The sequence below is a fragment of the Toxorhynchites rutilus genome, chromosome 3, assembly GCF_029784135.1.
Source record: "Toxorhynchites rutilus septentrionalis strain SRP chromosome 3, ASM2978413v1, whole genome shotgun sequence".
Taxonomy (NCBI): Eukaryota; Metazoa; Arthropoda; class Insecta; order Diptera; family Culicidae; genus Toxorhynchites; species Toxorhynchites rutilus.
In genome coordinates, this window is record NC_073746.1 from 309,411,857 (window position 1) to 309,434,032 (window position 22,176).

At 39.8% G+C, this 22,176-nt stretch overlaps 1 protein-coding gene and 1 pseudogene across 2 annotated transcripts in view; both read right to left on the reverse strand.

The window, feature by feature from the left end:
• Window positions 1-1,813: 1,813 nt before the first annotated feature.
• Window positions 1,814-22,176, reverse strand: part of LOC129777972 (open rectifier potassium channel protein 1) — a 61,651-nt gene continuing 41,288 nt past the window's right edge. Inside the window, exons 3-8 of one of the 2 annotated variants that reach the window (XM_055784587.1) lie at window positions 5,031-5,210; window positions 4,848-4,969; window positions 4,431-4,786; window positions 4,219-4,366; window positions 3,646-4,161; window positions 1,814-3,581 (exon numbers count right to left, since the gene is read on the reverse strand). In XM_055784587.1, the coding sequence (XP_055640562.1) occupies window positions 2,412-3,581; window positions 3,646-4,161; window positions 4,219-4,366; window positions 4,431-4,786; window positions 4,848-4,969; window positions 5,031-5,210 (2,492 nt within the window). In that variant the 3' untranslated portion in view covers window positions 1,814-2,411. Of the gene's footprint in view, window positions 3,582-3,642; window positions 4,162-4,218; window positions 4,367-4,430; window positions 4,787-4,847; window positions 4,970-5,030; window positions 5,211-22,176 lie in introns of both variants that reach the window. The other variant, XM_055784586.1, reaches the window with a different exon arrangement.
• LOC129777973 (26S proteasome non-ATPase regulatory subunit 4-like) lies at window positions 20,606-22,157 on the reverse strand (annotated as a pseudogene).

The following is a 22,176-nucleotide window of genomic DNA, read 5'->3' on the forward strand; positions in this document are numbered from 1 at the left end:
ATTGGGAGCGTCAGCAACAGGCTCATCGTTCTGCAGAATGGAGTAGGGATTGTCCTGAGTCGTTGGTACGGAACTCTTAAGCATTTCTGCATAAGTCCGCTTGGAACGGAACGCTTGATTTTCTCCCCTCGTTGTTTGTACACCGGGCATTGGATAAGATCATTAGGAGTCCCGCCGCAATGAAGACACTTGTGCTCTTTCGCGCAAGGATTCTCATCATGGCTGTCTCCACAATCTGCGCAACGTTTTTTATTGCAACAATAGGCGGCCGTGTGACCGAGTTGCATACATTTGTTGCATTTCATTACCCGGGGTACAAACAACCGAACAGGTAAACGAAGAGCACCTACTGCAACGTAGTTTGGAAGAGCGGAGCCCTCAAATGTCACAAGAAAAGAGTTTGTCCGATTGAGAACTCGTTTGTCATTTTTAAGTGACACAGACTTCAGTCGATCGCATTCAAGAATCTTCACACTTTTAAGTGAGGAGTTCTTGAAGCGACCGACACCATCGAGTATCTCTTTTCGAGTCAAACCCTTTTCGTTGATTACACCGTCTATTTCAACGTTACAACAGGGTACGTATACGCGATACTCAATCGCAAAGAGATCACAGCGCGTTATTGCATTCGCTTGGGTCCTGCAAGAGACGACAACTCGTAATTTGTCTGGCCCCATCCGAGTAATTTCAGTAACTTTGGAAAATTTCTGCGTTAGTTCTTTTGATATGCGAATGACATTAAGAGGTTTTGATTTTCGTCTAAAGTATACAATAAATGGACCTTTGAATCCCTCCGGGTATTCCTTTAGACGAAAATCATGTTTTTCATCAATTTCCTCATCTTCAGAACTTTCTTCTTCATACACAGAATTTTCCTCCTCAACGTCTGCTTCATCCTCCTGCTCTTCAGGAGGTGGGTCAGCATCAGAAACATTCAATGGCGTGGATGGGGGATCCTCCCCACCCTCAGCCATAATAATAAATCAGTCACCCGTTCGATGTGAACAGTATAAAATAATAATTAAAAAATAAAAAATAAATTAGTAAATAAATTATATTTCTATTCAAGGTATATATAAATTATATTTATTTCAATTTTTTATTGTATAAAATTCAAAAATTAAAAAAAGTTTCAAAAAAAGTTCAACGGTAATGTAAGAAAATAGGACACCCCTAATGCCAACGCTTGCCGATTTGGTAAATACAACGTTGGACAATGGTATAAATCGTTCACAGGAGGTAGAATGAATGATAAATGGAACAATAGAAAAATAAACTTCTACTTGCCGCTGCTGTGCAGCGTGTGATGAATGTGTGTACTGAACAGGATCCTCAGCTTCTCGATCGTGCACCACTTTTTATTGAGCTCGCTTCACTCGCAAACGCTGATGAAAAAAAGCACAATATAAATCTGCGTGAAAAAAAAACACCGTTATCGGATCGATGATCAAACTTGTCCGATCAGCTCGCGAGTTCTCGAACGAATCAATTTTTTATTTAGACCGTATTGGTTTGGAAATATTAGGCGATTTGCTTAGGGGGTCCAAATTCCCCCCATTTCCCCTACTACACTTTTTCTGAATGGTTGTTTCTGTTGCAGTCGTTTTCTGCAGCGATCTATTCCGGGAACCCAAATAATCTTCTGATGATTGATGAAAAGTTAGGTTAGATGAGAGGCGCATTGACACAAATAGAAGGTGGATTTTATAATCCTTCAAAACATGTGATCCGTAAAAATAAACTATAAAACTACTGTAAATCATGAAAAAGACAATTTTATTTCCTGATTTGACACAGGTGCGCTGAACTAGGACATTCAAAAACGTGGACAATTCATGATCATATTTTCGACTGGCCAAACCAAAATCATTTACCTTACGCGATAGAGCCAATGTTCCTCAAAGACAACCAACATTCGAAATTTCCACTGTTATTTTATTTCAATCATGAAATTGTATTGTTAGTATCATACCACGTGAATGGATTTCTCTAAAAAAACGAACCAACACTCTCGAAAGTTTTGGAATGGAATGAAATTGGAATGTTCATTCGACTGAATTATAACAACATTGTAACTTTCCTAGCATACCTCATAACCTTCGATAGTACTCTTAAACGAATATGGCTACAGCTTCGAATAGGAAACATGCATAACAGACTAGTTAACATTGTAGATATTTCAATATTAAAACTAAAACAAACGTAACAGCCGACTTACTAAAATGCTATTCTCTAGAAGGTCCACATTAAAAAAAACTATCAACAGACCTAGTTTACTGGAATCTGTTCGCTTATTCGCGTATAATCTACACTAACCACTCTTTTCTTAGGCAATACTGATTTGTCTCATCTGTCACTTGTGTTTATCAGGATATTTACAACAACGAAAAATCACCCAAGCGTTTGGGTCATCAACTAAAATCACCACGCTTGGGGTTCTCCATTTGGCATACACTACTATGGCGGCACCGTTTTCCCAGTGCTGTCGCGGCGGCAGCATTAGCAGGGGCTGCTGCTGGTCCCCGCTGCTGCAATCCAGGTGAACGCGGGTTCATTTGGGCTGAGTCCGATCGCAGATAAGTTGGGCGCCAATTTGGTTTGGTTGTCAATGTGCTGGGCGTTCCACCGGGATAGCTTCCGACCAGGGGTAGCGTTTGACTTTGGCCAGCCAGAGGACTGGGACGGGCCGACAGGCGCCGTTGCAGAGTTGTAGTGGGAACCTGTAACGAAGCGGTCTGGGGAATGGGAATATCCGACGAAATGCTGGCGGAGCGTGGACATTTGCCGGGAGGGTACGCTAAATTCGAGGGACGAACGCTAAAGCGTCTGTGCATCGGTTTGGGCGAGGTTGGGTAGTTTGTAGCGGCACTATAAGGCGGAGGGTTTGCTGAACGGTACGACGAAGACACAGGACTTTGGCTGAGCGGACTAGTCTGAATGGTTATGCTTGGATTTTGACTAGCAGGTGGTTTCAGGGAGCCTCTTCGTGAACCAGGGGGATTCACGAAGAGGTTCGCCAGCGATGGCATTCGAGGAGGACTCGATGTGCCGTCTTTTCGTCTTCGAGAATCGTTGTAGCCTATGGTGGAATAATTCGGTGCTACACTCTGCATGTGTGCTTGTTCCAGTGCACGGAGTAGATCGCCAATTGTTGTGGTTTCTAGAACATGTTCATCGCTGGGACGTGGTGAAAACAGACTACTCCTTCCGCCCGAGGTAGCCGTCAAATAGTTATGCTGTGGGAAGTTAAACATCGAAGCTCTTCCATTTCGTGTTTTTGCTAGATAGCTTTCTACTGGACGAGGAGCTTCCTCATCAAATATTGAATTCCGTTTGCTTTCGGAAGCGGATAAACGCTTTCGGAAGATACCAAGGCGTCCAAGAAGTCCTCGATTCTTTGGCTGGAGCTCGTCCCGAGCGGGGGGCATATCAACCGAAAGGTTCGAACCGTATTGTTTGCTATTTGAGATCGCTGCTCGCAGCAAACTTTTACGAGGATTCGTCATTGACTTCTGCCTAATCTTCATCATTTCCTTGATCTGCATATTATCACCGGCGCTCCAAGTCCAATCGTTGGGATTCTACGAATAGTGAAATTATAATGAAATTAGGGTAATCCCGCATTTGAACACAGATGGTTACCACAGTTGGTTGGTGTAGAGTGGGTCCTATGACAGAGAATGCTCTCGGGCGTTCGGTAGGCGGTGACATTGCGTAATTCTTATCCGAGCCTGGAATCGACCAACCCGACCATGATCGTTCGCTGGCTAATATCTGCGAGTCCGAGAAACAATTTATTCCACCATTCGTCGATGTTCGCTCAAATATACTCTGGGTGTCCTCGTCGACAGTGGTTATATTCCCGAGAGCGGTAACAACTTTCGCCAACAGCTCGGCTGGTTGCACCAATGCTTCAACTCCGAAGGTTTTCTCTCGGTTGATTCGGCAGAGATCACTGTCAGATGAACGTCGCGCAAGGGCTGGTTGTTGTGACTGCGCATCTAGCTCTGCCGCCGTTACGGTCATGGAAAAGGCACGCTTCCTAGCAAGCACCGCCATCAAATCCATCGCTTCCTCCCGATAGATAGTCAGGTCAGGGCAAGAGGCCGAGCGGCCAATGTTCATCAGAATTAGCCGATCCGATGGTTCCTTATAGACTGGCTGTAATTAAAAAGGTATCCTTCGATTTTATTCCAATTATTGTACCGGACATTTTACCTTGAATTTGAGCATGTAAACTTCGTTCAATATCTTCCGTAGGTAACTTATATCTTTGGTCACACCATTCCAGACCCGCTGTTGGGTTTCCATTACATTATAAGCCAGCATTTTCTCCAACCGTTGAACCTTCTCGTGTGCTAGACCCCTTTTTTAGATAAAAAGTGTATTAACATCATAGCATATCATACAGATCATCTAGCGTAACTCACTTCGCTATGAACCCGAGAATCATGAAAACATAGCCAACCCCAGCGAAGAACCACAGTATAACAAACACCCGATAGAGCGTGTACACAATCCCAAACTCATGCTCTTGCGATGGTTCGAAGGTGCTCGTGTAATCTCCGAATCCGATCGTTGTCAGCGTCACAAACGCGTAGTACACCCCGACATCGTAGGGCCACTTTTCGAAGTAGCAAAAAACGCTCGCCGGAAGGAAAATGAATATCACAATTCCCGGTATCAGATACAGCGCAATCTGACCGATCAAGCTGAACTTTCGCGGGACGTAGTGCGAGTTGGAGGACATCTTGTAGGCCTTGTAGCGTCGGTACAGTCGTACGTACTGAAAAATTCAAAGAATAATCAAAGTTCATCCCGATGGTCCAATGATTCAAAAAACTCACAGTTTTCCCGTACATATCGCCCAGGTATGCGAAGAAGAAACCATTCACCGGAAGGCCTATCAGCGCGTAGAAGATCATGAAAATCCGCCCGAATGTGTTGTTCGGTGAAATGTTGCCATAACCTGCAAATAAATGACGATAAATGAAACATTCATTGTGATAACACAATTTGCCACATTGTACCAATCGTTGAGCACACGATGAACGCGAAGTAGAACGAGTGGTAGAAGTTCCAAACGTACGGTTCCGTGAACTCGTCCGTCGTGTGGTTTGTCAGCTTCCTGCCGCAGTACCCGGACACGCGGACGAGCAGTTCGTTTTGTAGTTCCTGCTCCTCGGGTGCCAGATATTTGGTGAGAAGCTCTGTGGGAGAGAAAATGATTATGTGAGAAATACCATTACACCGTTTATCACCGCCAACGATGCGCCCAAATGTAGGCTGCACTAAGCGTGTGAGCGCAGTATTTCGGACCGTGTAATGACACTGTCATCAGAGTAATGACTGCGAGTGCTGTGTAGAGGAAACTCATGATGGCAATGTCTGTTAATTTCGCTAAACTAGGATCAACATCGAATAAAACGTAAGCAGGTGCAAATTGGGTTGTGGAATAACAAGACTTGTTAGCTTGTCATGTGTTCTGATCCTAATGGATTACGGTGAGATGAAGTGAAGATCTTCAACAAAACTTTAAATAGGGTAAATGGTCTTGGTTTGTCCGATTTGTGGTGTTTTTACGCTAGTAAATGCAAATCGATTTTTCTTCATGAAAATCACATATAATCGATACGAGTTTGGGTTCGTTGAAAAGCCCCAAGTCTCGAGTTGCTAAAACTACCATAAGACGTTGAAATTATTCAAACTTTTATGTTTTTCAAAGAGGAATTTTGATCATGGTTTGACCACCTCTGATCACGGTTTGTCCAAAAAATGATCATGGTTTGTCCGGCTTTAAAAATCTCAATTTTTGAATGAAAACATTCGAATTCTCAAGTAGATGTTGCATTTATCATTGCTTGAGTTTACTGTCATCATATTGATCCATTCATAATTTAGGCTTTCTTCAGAATATTGCATTTTTTTGGGCATTTTAAAAGTGTTCACCTCAACACACTCAACATAGAGAAACTTTATTTCTGCTATGCGCGAAGGACACAATAAACCAACTGCAGCGCACAAAGCGGTTGCCATAGAAATCATGTGGACAAAACAACATTATTCAATTGGACAACTCATGATCAGAGTTGAGTTCATCAAAATGCCTTAATTTATTGGTTTAGCTATGTAAATCTGATACAAATGGTGTGCAAGAATGACGTTTACAATATTTGTAAGTATTATATTCCAGAAAAGGTATGAATACGTGCGAAATAATCATCTGGTGATCGATTAAAAGTTAGCTCGAATGAAGGGCGCATTGACATCAATAGATGGTGTATTTTAAAATCCTTTAAATCTTGTGATTCCGTAAAAATATATTATAAAACTACTGTAAATCATGAAAAAGACTATTTTATTTATATATTTTGAAACATTCGAATATCTGATTTGAAAAAGGTGCGCTGAACTAGGACATACAAATACGTGGACAAACCATGATCAAATTTTCGACTGGACAAACCAAAATCGTCTACCTTATATCTCCCGTCATTGGGGGTCTTCGTAGCCACTTGGTTACGCGTTCGCTTACTAAGCGATCGATCGTGAGTTCAAACTCAGGGCCCTCGATTGACCATCTTTGTGTTGTTATAGAATAACTACGTCCACGCAACCATCATCAGCTATGGAGATCGATCCACGGTGGAACAAAGATCGATTCATCCAAACAACTGCTCTGCTCTGCAAGAAACATCGGGCTGCTGTTCTATAAATAACCCAACAATGATCAATATCAACTGCCTCCGATGTCCGGTCTGCTGAACAATGGAAGAACAGATAGAATACCCTTACGCCTAAATGGCTACTACAGTGCAATTTACCATAATGTAATGGAACAGAAAACCTAACGCCTAAATGGCTACTACTAACTACTGTGTAATTTATAATTTATAGAAAAATAAACATATGTACATGTACGCGATAAAAACCCGGCTCTGTTACAGATAAAATGCTGATGAGCCTGATAAATAAATAAATGGGATAGAAAAAAAATATCCCGTCATTACATAGACATTATTGTTGAATAAAGAATACAGGCAACCCTGTTTTATACGATGCTTTTTGACGTAGGACTACGTCTAACCTTTCGATATAGGGGCCCATTTCAATATTTCGGTGTAAAAAAGTGTTCAGTTTTTGAACGCTAATACCTCCTCAATTGATAAATGGATTTTAGTTCCAAATACACACATTGAAAGGAAATAGCCTCAGCAATTGTTTATATGCTACACATTAAGGTTTTTCAGCTCATATAAAGTTCAAATTGATGAAAATTTGGAAGAAAGAATTCCCTACTTTCCCATACATTTTGTCTGCAATCCCGCAGCTAACAGCTATTCATTACAAGCAACCACGGGTATCGGCGAAACGTATGAAGGAGGGAGACAAAAAAGAGATTATAAATAAATATAGGCGGTCTCTACAATGTTAACTATAAGGCTATATAAAGTGAGCGATGGTGGGGCTTAGCCACATTCTATCATCGGACGCCAAGCAGGAAAGACGTTATCTTGAAATTAATTTTCAGCATAAAAGATATCGCTGCATTTGCCGGGGATGTATGCGGTGCGATACCGCAAGAGTGAGAGACAGGAGTTTCAATGGGAAGTGGAGCAGAAGAGCCTATCGAAGTGTGTTAAAAGCGGTGGAAGCGTCGCGCCGGGTGAATGAGTGGCCAATCGCGCTCGATTTGATAGAATGCTGGAGTTTTTACACAGTTTTATTTAGCTGTGACATATTTGTATGTTTGTCTATGACGCTGTAACACATTAATTGAAATTTGACCCCTTTCCTGTTGACCGGTTGATCTGAAATTTGGAACACACCTTTATCACTGCAGTCATTATAAAACTGCATATTTCATGATCTTGAAAATCCAAGATGGCGACCGCTACAAAATAACGGATTACATATTTTCTCAAAGTTCCATCAATATGGGTATCAAATGAAAGGGATTGACTAGTAGACCACAGTTATTTATGAAAAATGCAAATCCAAAATGGCCGCCACCATAAAATGGAGGATTACATATTATTTACGTTACATATTACACATTTTCTCTAATCCTCATCAATATGGGTATCAAATGATGGACTTGACTAGTAGAGCACACTTATTCATGAGGAGTGCAAAGCCCAATTATATCACGATACCAGACGGTAAATTCCTATTACGATATGCTTGCCATTAAGTGTGTGTTCGTTGCCGGCTTAACCATAACCCCTACAACATTTGCCCGACAAATTTAATTTTTTCGTATTTGAATCTAAACGTTTGAGTGTTTACTGAGTGCTGAGGTTTTATTTTATCCTTTGATTTTTTTCTGTAATTTTGTGCATGAAAAGTTGGTAATTCTGGGATCTGTGCTCCTTGATATTCGAATAATGGACACCCCTTGGTATAGTCCTACGTCTCTCCGGTTATGTCTCCGACATTACCCACCCGTGTTTAGGTTCAACTCCTCTTTTTGTACGATTTTACAATGGAATCGGAACTTGAGTCGCATAGGAGTAATTCCAAATGAAATCAAAAAATGACAAAACATGAGTATTTTTGATTCGAATTAAAGTTTGTATTCTGTTTGGGTTGGAGGAAATATGAGTTTTCCACAGCAGTTGGGAATTATTTGACTCAAGTGTAACTTTTGAATGGGACGTATCGATTTTAGCAAGAGAAAGCTTTTATAATTTAATAGCTGACCCGGCAAACTTCGTTCCGCCTAAAATTTGTGTTTTATCATCAATATCAACGTTTTCTTACTATGAGCAAGTTCATGGGTCCAATCGCAAAACTGTTCATTGATTAGTCTTCTAATCGACCCCGTTGAATTTAACTTTGACTATAAAATTCCTAGTATTTCTAACAAAACTAATCATTATAATATCAGAGATTATATTCAAACACAATTCTCGTTCAAGATTTTTCAACCACTTGCAAATAACATGTTCTCCGTTACATGGAATAAATGTTTTATACAGAAAATATGATAGAATAAAGACAGTCCTTAATGCTTAAATTCCTTCCTCGAGTTCTGCTCTTATCAACACATCCGGCGATCCTTTTTTTGTATAGATAGAAGAAGATATAGGAGTGCGTTTCATCCCATTAAAATCCATTTCCAGTTTCGAACAAAGATCAATTTCGCTAGCGCAAACATCAAATGGGCTAACAGCACTTGTCACTATGTAATTGTAGAACATATGGGAATTTAATTTTCCGAATTTTCCCATTTTTCTTTCAGAATTTTTCGAAAATTTTCAATTGACACGTTTGGGTGGAATATTTTTGGTTGAATATATATAATATTTTTATGGGGCCTTCTTTCCATTCCAGAGGAATGTCATACTATTATAGAAACATTTATTACACCCTAAAACCTCCACATGCCAAATTTAGTTTCATTTGCTTGATCAATTCTTGAGTATTGCAGAAATTTGTGTTTCATTTGTATGACAGCCCCCCCTTAGAGAGGGGGTGGGAGAGTCTAACCACTATAGAAACATTCATTGCACTCTAAAACCTTCACATGCAAAATTTAGTTTCATTTGCATTATTAATTCTCGAATAATGCAGAAATTTGTTTTTAATTTGTATGACAGCCCCCCCTTAGAGAGGGGGGTGGAGTGTCTAACCATCATAGAAACATTTATTGCACCCTTAAACCTTCAGATGCCTAATTTGATTTCATTCGCTTGATTAATTCTCGAGTAATGCAGAAATTTGTGTTTCATTTGTATGGCAGCCCCACCCTTAGAGAGGGGAGTGGAGAGTCTAACCATCATAGAAACATTTATTGCACCCTAAAATCTACACATGCCAAATTTAGTTTCATTTGCTTGATTAATTCTCGAGTAATACACAAATTTGTGTTTCATCTGTATGGCAGGCCCCCCTAAGAGAGGGGGGTGGAGAGTCTAAACACGGTTAAGGAACGTTTTTAAGATGAACGTCTCTTACCGTTTTCCGGAAAGCGTCTACAATACGAGAAAACTTTGTTGCAGTCCATACTGTTACTCACTCTATGAAGAAGAATGCTCGACTGTTGAACGATGTTTGAATCTGAGTAACTTTTATACATATACAGAGGTACCCTCGAGATCAAGGATGGAAAAAAGAGAGCATGATGCGATTTACGATCAATCGCAAACTGCACATATCGCGATCTGTACAAACTAACGATGAATCCTCTCCCATCATAACCAAATGTTTTTCTCTTGGTAACTCTGAGTTGACCAAAACATTGCTAGACTGAATCTTGTTCAAATAATTGAGTTGCTCTCCTACCTCGTTTTGTTTACCACTCGTAACAAGAATTTTCCATTCCATGAGGTTATGCACCAAAGAACCCAATTTCAAATTTAGTTTTAGGAGAAAATTGAAAAAGTAATTTGAATAAGCACTAGTTAAATCATAAGTTTCTTGGAACGAATTTGATTTTTATGCGCCAACCTTTGTGAGAGGCGAGTTTTAAAAACTACATAATTTTATTTAAAAAATTTTAGGTTTTCAGTATTTTTATGTTTCTTGAGATATCTTTGCACTTGCTTAACCGAACTTCAATGACTATATACTATTGAATGGATAATTAAATATCTGTTTGAAAAGCCGGGGGTACATTTAGGTTACATTTTGTAATTTATGAGAAACAAGCATTTGAAAAACAAGTATTTTGAAACGTTGTCACGTCACGAGAATAGAGCTTTTTTTTTATCAGCTGAACCTAAGTTCAAACCTTTTTATAATAAGGTTTCTCTGAGCAAACAATGAGGGTAAAAAATTTGGTTAAGATCGGTCCACAAATAAAAGTGTATCAATTGTCTCAAGAAGTCGTTGTCACGTCACGCAAAGTATACAATCCATTCCAGCGTGACGTGGTAATATTTTGACTTAATACAAAAATTTTTTTTACGTTTTCATGTATGAAACACACAAAATTAAACGATGTTTTAGTGAAATTGAGAAAATTAATTTTTGTGACGAAACAACACCTGACTTTTTACTGTTTCGGACTGTTAAACATTAGTGTTTGAAACGGAACTGAAACCGTTTCAAAACATACAAATGAACTTTCTTCTATGTTTTGTCAACAATAGATGAACGTAGATTCCACAATATAGAATTGATTCTTGGTTCGATTTCCGGTTTGCTGGTAATAGTATTGAATGACAAAAAATATGGAAACCCCATACGATTTGGTCATTGGTCGCAAGTGTCTTACCAGCGGAAGTAGGATATCGTATTCCGATGTGATTTTAAAATCAAGGATGGTGAGTTCCGGTTCGTTGAAAACGAATATGAAAGACCGTAAATGGCATGAAATTCTACAGTACGATCCTGAATGGTACCGTTGGCATATATCCATGAGTACGCAAAGAAGAATGAGGAAAGAAAATTGTCGTAACCAAGATTTTCGCCGAATTAACACACGTCTACTCGCACCAACAATAATCCAGAGAATGAAAGTTTGTTACAATCAACCACAATATTTGAGCAAAATCAAGCTCTCGATTTACCGAACACTCAGCTCTCCATATGCTGTCATGTGCACAGGAGATTGGAGAATGTGTTCGGTTCTCTCGGTATTCTCAAATCTTTCTGTGTAACGCTTTTACATTGCACTCTCTTTTTTCTCTTATTATTGGATCTTTGATTTTTCAAGTGTAGAGTTCGTCAATTCATCAAAGCTACAAAACAGATGAATCGCTAGTTATTTTCTGTTCTACAGGGTGGGCCATTTAAAGTGGAAGCATCTGGCAACCCCATAACTTTTGACAGAGATGTCAGATTAACAAATGTCATACCGCGTTGGAAGCGTCATTTCAGTACAATTTTAACCATGGAACAATACACACCTAAACAACGCGCTGAAATTGTTCAGCTGTACATTCAAAATAACTTCTCAATTGTGTTAACTAAACGTGCGTGGAAAAATAAAAATAAAGTTAAAACATCGCCTGGAGACAACACTATACGTTGATTATATGCCAAATTTATATCGTCTGGTAGTGTTGGTAATGCCAGTCATCTGTCCAGACAACGACCAAGACGTTTCGACGAGAATATTGATGCCGTTCGAGCCAGCGTTGCAGAGACTCCATCGAGCAACGGTAACCGTGAATGGGGAGCGTTATCGGACAATGATAACCGATTTTTTATTGCCATTTGTTCGTGAAAATGAATTGGACAATTACTGGTTCCAACAGGACGGCGCTACATGCCATACAGCGGCTGCCACGACCAAATTATTGCGCGAAATGTTCCCCGGAAGATTAATATCGAAAAACGGCGATTATGACTGGCCACCGAGATCACCTGATTTGACGCCTCCTGACTTTTTTTATGGGGATATTTAAAATCCAAGGTATACACTGGTAAACCAAGGACCCTGGCTGCGCTGAAAGACAATATCCGACAAGAAATTGCTGCCATATCGGCCGAAACATTGGGCAAAGTGATGGAAAATGCCGAAAAAAGGGCACATTTTGCGGTCAAGGCCAGAGGCGGTCATTTACGAGATATCATAATCAAAAAGTAGTTAGAACAAATCTCCTTGGACCAAAATAAATGAAATTAAAAAAAAAAATTAAAATTCCACTTCTTTACTTTGCTATTGCAAAAACAAATCCTTCCACTTTAAATGGCCCACCCTGTAGTAGTTATATCGTCCGATGAATTCTAATAATATTCGGTATTCCTAGTCCTATCTCCCACAAAAATAAAGTTTGATAGTGAGCAGATAGGATTCAAGCAAGAGGGAGTTAATATTTGAGTGATACGAACTTAACTTTAGAGCGACACGTGTGGAGTTAGACAAAGAAAGTACACACTAAAATGAACACGCAAACGTCAACGGTTAACGCAAAGTCAACAACCAAATCATCTTCAACGCGCCCATGCACACAGATGCTTACAAAGAGTTTATTTTTTTATTTAAGTCATTTATTTTTACAGGCTCAGTTACATAGGTTTAAAGGAGCCGAACTCTTAGCTATACTTTTATTAGTATATATAAATATGTTTCCCTAAATCTAGGGTTAATAAAGTAGGAAACCGATTACTAGCGGTCGACTCGAGATTAGAAGGGTGACATAGTTTCTTTTGGAAAAAGAGGGGATATAAGGATATTGTACAATGTTCACACTCGCATTCACACTCACGCTCATCATACTCAATTCTTAAATCTATTATTATATCTATTATGTATATACATTTCAGCTTATTCTATAGTTAGTCAGAAGGGAAACAGTCGCTCGCGAAGGAAACAAAAGGAGAGGATAAGGGTGTACGGACAATCACACACGAAGATCGATAGTTTTAAGGAAAACATATATTAGGGACATGTAATCGAGGTCTAACCGAGCCAACACATCTCTTACCGGTACATTGGGCTGTCTACCTCGGTCCGAAGGGAGTTTTCTAAATTCGATCTGGCAACAAGATACACCTCGCACGACCAAACAACGTGCTCGATGTCGTGGTAACCTTGGCCACAAACACAGAGATTGCTACTGGCAAGATTGAAACGAAAGAGTAGCGCATCTAACGAACAGTGATTGGACATGAGTCGGGAGAAGGTGCGAATAAAGTCCCGACTCAAGTCCAGACTTTTGAACCACGGTTTGAGGCTAACCTTAGGGGAAATTGAGTGAAACCACCGGCCCAATTCATCTTCATTCCATTTGCGTTGCCAATTAGCGATGGTATTTTTACGAACTAAAGGATAAAATTCATTAAAGGCGATTTGACGCTGATAAATGTCGCCCTCAATCGCACCTACCTTTGCTAATGAGTCTTACAAAGAGTTCATCAAAAATTTATGATAGCAAATTTAAATACGTTCCCCCTATAGTGAGCGCCACTCGATGTACCAGGCTTGTGCGAGCCATTGATGGCAAGCGCCAGAGTGAACGAGTTAAACAATCACAATGTAAAAACTGGGAGCCGGTTTAGAACCACCCCGACTTTTTCCAAACAACAGCATGCCGTGTACAACAGGTAACAGGTAGATTCAATTTATATAGCTTATTTTGATGGTGCTCCCGCGGTCGAGTGGTTAGCGTCAAAACCTAACATGCCGGGGGTTCGGGTTCGATTCCCGTTCTGGTCTAGAGAATTTCTCTTCAAAGAAATTTCCTCCATCTGGCACTGTGGTCACGCGTATTCTAGAGCTTGCCACTCAGAATGCATTCAAGGCGTGTTATTCGGCATAGAAATCTCAACTAAGTACTAAAGGGTGTGTCACATCAAATTGCATCACGGAAAAAACGCTGTAGAAATTCTCCCAGTAGACCGATCCTTTTGAAAATTTTAGACAGTAAAATAAAAACTATTAAACAACTTTTGGCATTTTCTTTTTATTCATACTTCGAGCCCAAGCCCGAATGCTCGCACCTTCCTCTTTACTCCGTCCATAAGGTTCTGTACAACATCAGGTTGTAGCTTTTTTGAACAGAAATCCATTTTCTCTTGAAGTCCGCCTCCGATTTGACAACTTTTGGGTTCTTCCGGAGGGCCTGCTTCATAATCGCCCAATATTTCTCTATTGGACGAAGCTCCGGCGCGTTGGGCGGGTTCATTTCCTTTGGCACGAAGGTGACCCCGTTGGCTTTGTACCACTCCAACACGTCCTTTGAATAGTGGCACGAAGCGAGATCCGGCCAGAAGATGGTCGGGCCCTCGTGCTGCTTCAATAGTGGTAGTAAGCGCTTCTGTAGGCACTCCTTAAGGTAAACCTGCACGTTTACCGTGCCGGTCATCACGAAGGGGGCGCTCCGCTTTCCGCAAGAGCAGATCGCTTGCCACACCATGTACTTTTCGGCAAACTTGGATAGTTTCTGCTTGTGAATCTCCTCCGGAACGCTGAATTTGTCCTCTGCGGAGAAGAACAACAGGCCCGGCAGCTGACGAAAGTCCGCTTTGACGTAGGTTTCGTCGTCCATTACCAGGCAATGCGGCTTCGTCAGCATTTCGGTGTACAGCTTCCGGGCTCGCTTCCCCACCATGTTTTGCCTTTCGTCGCGGTTAGGAGCCTTCTGAACCTTGTATGTACGCAGGCCTTCCCGCTGCTTGGTCCGCTGGACGAATGAACTTGACAAATTCAGCTTATTGGCGACATCCCGGACCGAACTTCTCGGATCACGTCTAAACTGCTTAACTACGCGCTTGTGATCTTTTTCACTGACGGAGCATCCATTTTTACCGTTCTTCACCTTCCGGTCGATGGTTAGGTTCTCGAAGTATCGTTTTAGTACTCTGCTGACCGTGGATTGGACGATTCTCAGCATCTTACCGATGTCCCGATGTGACAACTCTGGATTCTCGAAATGAGTGCACAGGATATATTCACGACGCTCTTTTTCGTTCGACGACATTTTTCCAAATTTACGAAAAATTGACAGTGAAGCATGGCCAACGTGATCTATACACTCTTATCTGATTATAAGCGAAAGCTGAAGATATAATTCCTAAAAATTAAATTTCTACAGCGTTTTTTCCGTGATGCAATTTGATGTGACACACCCTTTAATGAAAATGACGCAAGTAATACTACGTTGAGACGGCAAAGTTCCTCTAGGAACGTTACTGCCATTTAAGAAGAAGATGAAGCTTGTTTTGATGGACATACCATAGCCAATAAAAATTGCCTTGTTTTGTAATGTTTCACAATTAAAAACAAAATTGAACTCATTTTGCATACAGGTCAAACATATTTCTTCTCTGTTTTTGATGCAATGAAAACGCAAAAAGGCACTGAAACGCTAGGATGAAGAGAGCCAGAAAAATGTTATCAAATTGTCAACGTTATAAAACTTTTCATTTTCACGCTAAAAAAATTCTATAGGAAGTAGCGTTCCTGAGACACAAAGAGGGGTGGGTTCAGGATCATCGGTCGCGTTAGGATCACATTCCCCTATAGGATGGACCTTTGGAAGGGGAAGGGGAGATCTCAGAGGAAAGTGAGAAGTATCCAAAGTAATAAAAAACATAGAAAATTGTATATAGCTTGCTACAACACTGTGAAACTCTGATTTAATACAACTTATTGATTGTGTGACGTGAAAACACTTCGTCGAGACTGTTTTTTCGCACAGAGCGCGTTGTTACGTCACAAAATCAATGCCGATTTTTACATTATTCTTGCGAGTTTTTTTAAAAACTGAATATACAGGAATCACCGTTCATTTTTTGTTGACAAATCATAGAACAAAGTTTATTTGTATGTTTTGAAACGGAACTGAAAATACAACATTAATGTTCAAAAGTCGGAAACCGCACAAAGACAGGTGTCGTCACGTCACAAAAGTATTGGGCTGCCAACAAGCGAATTGTGATGTAAAATATTCTCCAACTGAAGATTCTTGTAAGAATTTCTCTCAATTTTACTTTGATATCGTTTACTATTTGGCAATCGTGTGATTTATACGTAAAAACGAGAAAAAAAACTGTTTTTAGTGAGTCAAGACGTTGTCACGTCACGCTGAAATGGGTATATATCCTGTTTGTAACGTCACAATTTTTCAACAGTTTGCATGTGTATACTTGTGGTAACTATGGCTTAAGTTTTTCTTTCTTTTTCTCCGTGTTCTGGTAAGCCGTCTTCAAAGTTTAACCTTCCCGCTGCCCCTCACAACATCGTCGAGGACTTGGTCGCTTTTAGCCTCTCGTCTGCGCGATGGTGGAAACGGGATTCAGACTTCCAACAAAATGACTTGCTGAATTGTCGCTGTGAATAAATCAGCAGGTAAAATAAAAGGCCCGCTGGTCGGACCTATCCAGCGTATTAGTATCCGGGCTAGTATTGCCAGAGTGACCAGACCACATTACCTTTTCTCCCAATTTTTAGCTCTCCTCTTCCTATTTTCCTTATCCTTCTATTGTTTTATAATTCTGCTTTCTGTGAACCGGAACTAAACTTTACTAACATTATTTTCCTATTTCAAATTTCCAACAAACCTTACGTAAATTCTATTCGTTTTCCTCTACCACCCCTATTTACCTCTATTTTCCAAATTTTCAATTTTAAATTTAATTTTCCGTCGCACACTTCTGACTTCTTTTTAAAAGGTTGAAGTCGTTAGCCGGCACTGCTTGTTCACCGAGCTTTTCCTTTTTTCCCAGCTTTTGTGTGGTGAAACAATTCATTTTTTTTTTCTCTGCCCATTTGGTAACTCCGTTCGATGACGGAGAACAACTGGATAGGATGTGTCGCGGTGGGCATTGTTTACTCCAGACTCAAACTCCAGATTCAAACCTAATTTGATTTGAACGCAAATAGTGTAATAGTTATTGTGTTTGTTGTATTCATGGTCCGTAAATATAAACGGATTTTAGGCGAGCTGCGGAGGAATATAGTTTACCCAGAAGAACATTACGATATAACGTATTTTATTTAAACGGAAAGAAAAACAGCGCAGCGTCATTCTTGCCCCGTACTGAAAAAATACAAGCCCTTTTTTTGTAAATAAAACATGTTCATAGTAAACATAACTTTTGAACCAATTGATACATAGCTACACCTAAATAGGAGTATAAATGAACATACAGCAAAAAAATGCAACAAAAATATAAAAAAAGGGCATTCAAAAACACGTATTAGCTTAAGGTGACAAGCATTGCTTCTAGTAAGCATTTATAACTACCAAAATAGTAGACTGAATTCTTCCATATTCTTTATTTTGAAACAAAATCTTCACTTCACAAATGGGAGCCAATCTTGAAATCCTTTGCGTTGGGTTGAAAATATTATACGTACATCGCCTTCCGGTACAATAACTCAACTCAATAACATCATCGACTAACGTGAAAATTGTTGCCACAGGCTAGGGCTATAAAATGCAGCTTTAACTATGCAGATTTAGTGGCGAAACGTGAAATAATGCCCACGATTGATTGTTTCGATTTCAGATGACACTCCGGCTGTCGCGTGTGAACGTGATATCCGGCATGTTTACCATAGGAACTTCTGTCGAAAAATCCCAATCGGGAATCAACTTTCCGACCCGTGGCGCTTTTCGTTGTCCCATCTCACACTTTTCAACCAATTGGATTACCCATGTGTTTAAATCAATTATGCACAGGCTCATTAGGTTGTACTCATCGTTATGAAGAGATAACTTATCGACCTGGCGACTGAATGTGGACCAGTACTACTATTTGTCTTGCACTAATTAAAGCCACTGTGATCTACATGGTAACAATTAACACCCATCCAGCGAGTATAGTTCTCCACAGAATAAAGGAATTATTCTAAGTCACGAAGCAACTGGGGTTTGCTGCCGGGCAGTCTGCTTACGTCGTGTACTCGCATTATCTGAACCGTGATAATGTAATCATTGCAGACATAGCACAGAAACTCTTACTATCAGCTGGCAGAGTACTTCTTCAGACCTTTTGCTTTTGAACCAAAAAGATCAAATGAAGAACCCTGAGCGAATCAGTGCCATTGACGAGATAAGCGTTAGGCAAATCATTTGTTTAATTAAGGGGCATGATGTGGAGGAGAAATTATTTGTCTAAAGATAGATTAAGTTTTGTTTAATTGAGGGTTTATGAAATTCTTAGACCACGGTATTATAAGCAAATACATCCTGATATAAATAGTTTCTCTCAGATAGTATTGTTGCAATAGAATGTTTATTTTAGTATTTACCACATCATTGGATAAAATCACTATAAGGTTTCTCTCATTTCTCAAAATTTCATTGATGTTGCTTAAAAAATATGTGTTTTCAAAAAAAACTTAGAAGGCACCGGAGAAAGTTTGACGTAGGACTTTGATCGTTCAGAACAGTTGTCTTTTAAAATGTAATTCTATTCATTGTTCAGAAATATGTTAGTCGAACTCTTTTGAAACTCGAAATGGTTGCCCTGAAAAGGGCCGTTTGTTATATGTACTTATAACCATCAAACGGTTCGTAACGAACAAAAAAAGAAAATTAGCTTCTGGCAGGAAGTTCAACTGTCTAACTCAGAATGATTGATGAATATTAGTGTAACACATAACAGGGTAGATAAAGTATATGTGGATCGGTAAACAAAAAAAAAGTCATTGATTGCAGTGAATATGAAGTATCGGAAAAAACAAAACACAAGTTGAAAATACTTACGATTTCGTGATATTTTGAGGTAAAATATACATGAAATCATGAAGTTTCTTTATTTTTAATCGATAGCTATGGTATTGTGATTTCTTTCCGTTTTTTTTATCCAGAATATATTATTTTACTAGCTGAGCCGGCAACTTCGTCTCGCCCAAAATTTGTTTTTTTTTTTGTTATCAATACCTTCAAACATTCACGTTTTCTTACTAAGCGCAAGTTCATGAGTGCAATCGCAGAACTGTTTATTGATTGATCATCTAATCGACTCCGTTGGATTTACCTTTTACTAAAAAATTCCTAGTACTTCTACCAAAACTCATCATTATAATATCAGATTATTTTCAAACACGATTCTCGTTCAAGATTTTTCAACCTCTTGCAAATAACATGTTTCTCCGTTACATGGAATAAATGTTTGATACAGAAAATATGATAGAATAAAGACAGACCCCTCCCCTTTTCTCCCCTTAGAGAGGGGGGAGGAGTGTCTATTTACCATAGAAACGTCTCGTGCCCCCTAAAATCTTCACATGTCAAATTTGGCTCCATTTGCTTGATTAGTTTTCGAGTTATGCAGAAATTGGTTCTTCATTTGTTTTTTATTTGTAGTTTCCAAGTCCATAAGAATCAGACAGACAGACAGATAGACAGACAAATCCATTTATATATATATATATATATATATATATATATATATATATATATATATATATATATATATATATATATAAATAGATAGATAGATAGATTAAGGCCCAAATGGCGTCAGGCTGACGGGGCCGGGAGTTCAATATTTCGGCAATAGTTACCTTACAACTATGTTAGTAATATGTAAAAGATGCTCGTGGTTGGCTCGATGTTAGCATTACAAGTGTTCTCATAACTGAGATGTTGCAGTCTCCAAAGCTTTGTACTTGTGCCCGACACGGGATACTTCCTATTGGGATGCGGCTGACCATTAATCAGCAAAGCCCCCCTAGTCTATACCCCATATCTAGCGTGGTGCGTCTTTCTCGACTCGAGACGAGTCCGATTCTCATTCCCCGGAATCGAGCAATGAGAGGGAACCCATGCTAAGGTAATCTTGAATAATTTTTCGACCAAAACGCTCAATATATTGCCTCTATTGAGCTGCGACTGTTTAAAAAAAATTAAATAATGATCGATGGGCAGTTTTTTAATGATCGCTAGAGCATAGTATATCGCACCCAGCTCAGCGACATACACGGAACAAGGATATCTGAGTTTAAAAGAGGCACTGGATTTTTCATTGAAGATGCCGAAGCCAGTGGACCCGTTTATGAATGAACCGTCAGTAAAGAACATTTTATCACATCTAACTTTCCAACATTTTTTCGAAAATATCGACGGAATAACATTGGATCGTAGATGATCTTAGATTGTTGTCTCATGGACAGATAAAAAATGACAGAGAAATTGCAAAAGTATGGGAAACAATCTTGCTTGGAGATGCCCGGTGAAGGGTGCACTTCATGGGTAAGGTACTCATGGTATAAAGACATAAAACTTGACTGAGAAGTCAGTGGGAGTAGATTTTGCTATACGGCTATACGCAAGCAACGATATTGTATCCTCTCCAGCTTGAGAATATGAATCCTGGCAATTAATCGGAAGCTTAAACTGACATATTCTAACACTGATAATATCGTTGTTTTGTACAGCTTAATGAGGTCTCCTGGATGAGCACCCCACCATGTTCCGGTTATTGTTTGGAGAAAATTGATTCTTTGCTGGCATTTCTGTTTCAGATACGCAATGTGTCTTCCCCAGTATTTTTTATTGATCCAGTACAAGTTGTATTATCTGATTAATCTTTGTTTCAATATTATGCAATGAAACGTAGAATATATGAATTTAGGAAGCTACTAAAAAACACAATGTATCGCCGAACATCTCACTTTTTGTCATCTCCTTCCTTATCCGATTGCTTCTTATCCTTATTGAGAGAACCAATGGCATCACGAATGGTCTTCGAATGAGGATCAACACCCGCAAAGTTCTCCAGTACACTTTGCAAAAACATCGGATCAGCGATAATTTCATGGATATCCTCATCGACTTCCATTTGGGTCTCCTCTTTCTTCTGTCGCTTAGCGGGTTGGGAAATGGGTGTTTCCTGCTGGGCATCCTGCATCGACATTTGCATAGCAAAAGCAATCTGCTCCTCCTCGGTCATAGTTGTAAAATCTGGCATTACATCATCGGTTGATAGCGCAAGAGCACGTTCCAGGAGCGCTTCCTCCGTGTTTGGTTCGCTTGTGACGGCGACACTTCCAGATGAAGTTCCTTCCTGTGCTCCAGCCTCAGTACCACTGCTGGCCTGAACACGTCGTTGCTCTTCTTCCTGACGTTGGCGCTGTTCTTCCATAGAGACACGTAAAGTCAGTGCTAGCTCGGGCTGCTCATTGGGCCTGTGCCTTCTTCGCCTTGAATTATCGGGGATGAAATCAATGCTTCCGACAGCCCCGATCCTCTTGAAACGCTTAATATTTCCATTTCTTTCCGTTGTCGTATTCTTATTATTAGTCTTATTCTAAGGCATAGGGAGCAGTAGCTTTTTCGGTGAAATAATGTTCGTTTGCAGACTATCACAACCAAGTCGTATTGTTTCAACTGCTCAATCTATCATAGAATGAATTGAGTCATTGAGAGTTACGGATATGAGTCATGAAGATTATTGATATTTCATTTCGTTTCATTTTTGTGATGTGATGCTGCCATCCTCCTAGTACTGATATCATTTTTCACTGTACGTGTTGCCGTTGCCTAGAAGACACTCGCTTAAGATGTTCGTCACCCCGTCATATACAGAAGTCATTCGCTAACTGGACTATCTTCAGCTGGACTTCTCTATAACAGGGCTTACGTAAACCGGGCTGCAAAGCAGTATCAGTATGTATAATAGATGTCATCTTCAATTTGAAATATTGCTTTTGCTGTTTTGCAGTTTGCAGTTTTGCATTCGATAATTGTATTGATTTTCCGGCCCAATTAACGAACGATCATTGTGTGGATGACACTTTCCTCGTTGCTTTGATGAAATCTTGCATGC